General features: G+C 35.2%; 1 protein-coding gene across 1 annotated transcript in view; it reads right to left on the bottom strand.

Moving 5' to 3' along the window:
* Nucleotides 1–1292, bottom strand: part of LOC116851375 — a 17930-nt gene extending 16638 nt beyond the window's left edge. Inside the window, exons 1-2 of the mRNA XM_032830714.1 lie at nucleotides 1100–1292; nucleotides 655–850 (exon numbers count right to left, since the gene is read on the bottom strand). Of these exons, the coding sequence (XP_032686605.1) occupies nucleotides 655–850; nucleotides 1100–1292 (389 nt within the window). The remainder of the gene's footprint in view (nucleotides 1–654; nucleotides 851–1099) is intronic.
* Between the last annotated feature and the right edge of the window lie 1102 nt (nucleotides 1293–2394).

The following is a 2394-nucleotide window of genomic DNA, read 5'->3' as shown; positions in this document are numbered from 1 at the left end:
TCGAATGCATACGTTTGCAGAATATTAGAGTTTGCAGCTGTGACTAAAAAATCACGCTGCGAAATGCGCGGGCGGCGCGGCCGGCGCAAAAACCGGCTGCAAAAACCGCCGCAAAAATCCGCCGCAATATCCGGCGCAAAAAACCGCCGCAAAATCCGCCGCGGAAACCGCCGCGAAAACCGCCGCGAAAACCGCCGCAGATCGGTAAAATGATCTATCGAAAGCAGATAGAAAAAATTATATCGGTAATTACCGATCATCAATATTATGTAAAGATGACAGTAAAAATTATGTAAAGAATATATATGTTGGTAAAAAATTAAATGTTGGTATATAATATCGGTAATAAATTAACGATCGTTGGTATTATCGGTAATTATGTTGGTAAAAATTATATGTTGGTAAAAATTATATGTTGGTAATAAAATTAAATGTTATATAATATCGGTAAAAATTACCGACCGCCGGTAACATCGGTATGCCCCCCCCATTACCGACTGCTGATAACCCCCTCCCCCACGGTGACGTCATACCCCCCTCGCCCGCGTTACCCCCCGCCCCTCACCCCCCCTCGGAGGACCATGGGTTAGAACCCGCCTATAATACCTACTCCTACCGGTCAAGTGTTCGAGTATAATTGGCGAATAGACTCACGGTCGCTTATTGTAGGGCTTATTGTAAGGAAATTTTTCTATTTCTATATCATCGTCGCAATTTTCATCACTAGAAGAAGTAATTCCTTTTTGGATTCTTTTTCTCTTCTTTCTCCCAGTTATTTCATCGATATATGTATTAATGTCAGTAAAGATTTCGGATTCTTTTAATTTTGCGAGTCCTTTCCGAAACGTATCTGAAATAACATATTTAAAAATGAGTAATAATCAATACGAATAGAATGTGAGTGGGTTTCGATTGACCACGGTACGATTGGACATAGATTGTAATGATTGGTTCGACCTAGTAATTCACAAGATAATTCTTATCATCGATTGGTTATGTCCAATCGTACCGTAGTCAATCGGAATAGTCCCATAGAATTTATATATGAAGGTAGTGAAATAGTCTGAAAACAGTATATAATAAATTCAATAAGATTCACCAGTTTCTGCTAGAACTGAAATGATATTGTATTTTTCCCATTGCAAATTATACGGCTCTTTATTTACAACTAATTTATAGTATTTAGACTGGTTCTGTAATTTTGGCCAATAACAAGTGTTATCTTCTTGTAACCAAAGTTTGGGTACTAATTGAACACCGTCGACAAATTCAACAACTGCAAACTCCGTCATGATGATAATCTGAAACACATTAAAAATATTAATTTTTAAGGAACAAATGCAGCAAAATAATTTATGTTAATTTCATATAAATCTAAATTAATTATTATTTCTTAATTTGTGACTTATTAATTTTTTACTAATATTGTTCAAAATATACTAATTCTTACATTTGTCACATTGAAATACTTATATAATTATAGCCAAATAAAAACTATCTATTAAACTATCTTAACTATCTTATAAAACATCCGAATTCAACAAACACGTAACCAGATACTTTGTAGGACAATCTAACATAGAAAATTTAACATATTTTTTGCATACTGATGATAACGGCCATCGTCTTATTTCTTTAAACAGATCAGATACTACGTAAATTCCAATAATGGATGAAGGGCAAGGTTCTAAATAAAAATTTGTTATTATGTTATATTTTTTTCCGATAACAAAATACTCTCTCTCAATGGCAGAGAAAGTGATAAATTCCACTTCTATAATAGAATTATCAAGTAACCCACAGCATCTATCTTTCTCCAACGAAGTATTTAAAATAATATTGCCGCAAGTCGCAGAAAGGTAATATGGCCCGGAACAATTCAATATCACGGGGTGTACTTTAAGTTTACTATGCATAAGAGGTTCAAAAAAGTCGTGGCGGTTTATGGTTTTCATTGCTTTTTGTGAAAATATTTCAATTTCAATATACCGTCGGTGCAACTGTCCAGTTACATTATCAAATTTTCTAAGCATATTTTTTATGGGTGTATATCAGTTGGACACGGGGCAATTGGACACAGTCCAATCACAAGTCGCTGTTCCAAGGGACTCTACAAATGTCTCTAATCATACGGTGCTGTGATTGGCTGTGTTTAAATGCACCGTGTCCAAGTGCACCGCTCCCATTTTTTATTTTCATAGGGAAGTTTTCATATTTAAATGCGCTAAAATTGTTAACAGTTCCAAATTTTTGGCATTCTTGTACCAAATGGAGAAGGCAGTGCACATTGTGTGATACAAATTCAGGTCCATAAATTTTTATGGCAGTACTAACAAAATGCAATAATAGTTCGTGTGCGTATGCCCCATATAGCAACAATAGCTTCTCATTACA

Source organism: Odontomachus brunneus, unplaced genomic scaffold, assembly GCF_010583005.1.
Source record: "Odontomachus brunneus isolate Ranch 3 - 2012 unplaced genomic scaffold, Obru_v1 Obru_scaffold_173, whole genome shotgun sequence".
NCBI classification, from domain to species: Eukaryota; Metazoa; Arthropoda; class Insecta; order Hymenoptera; family Formicidae; genus Odontomachus; species Odontomachus brunneus.
This window is presented reverse-complemented; position numbering and strand designations above follow the sequence as displayed.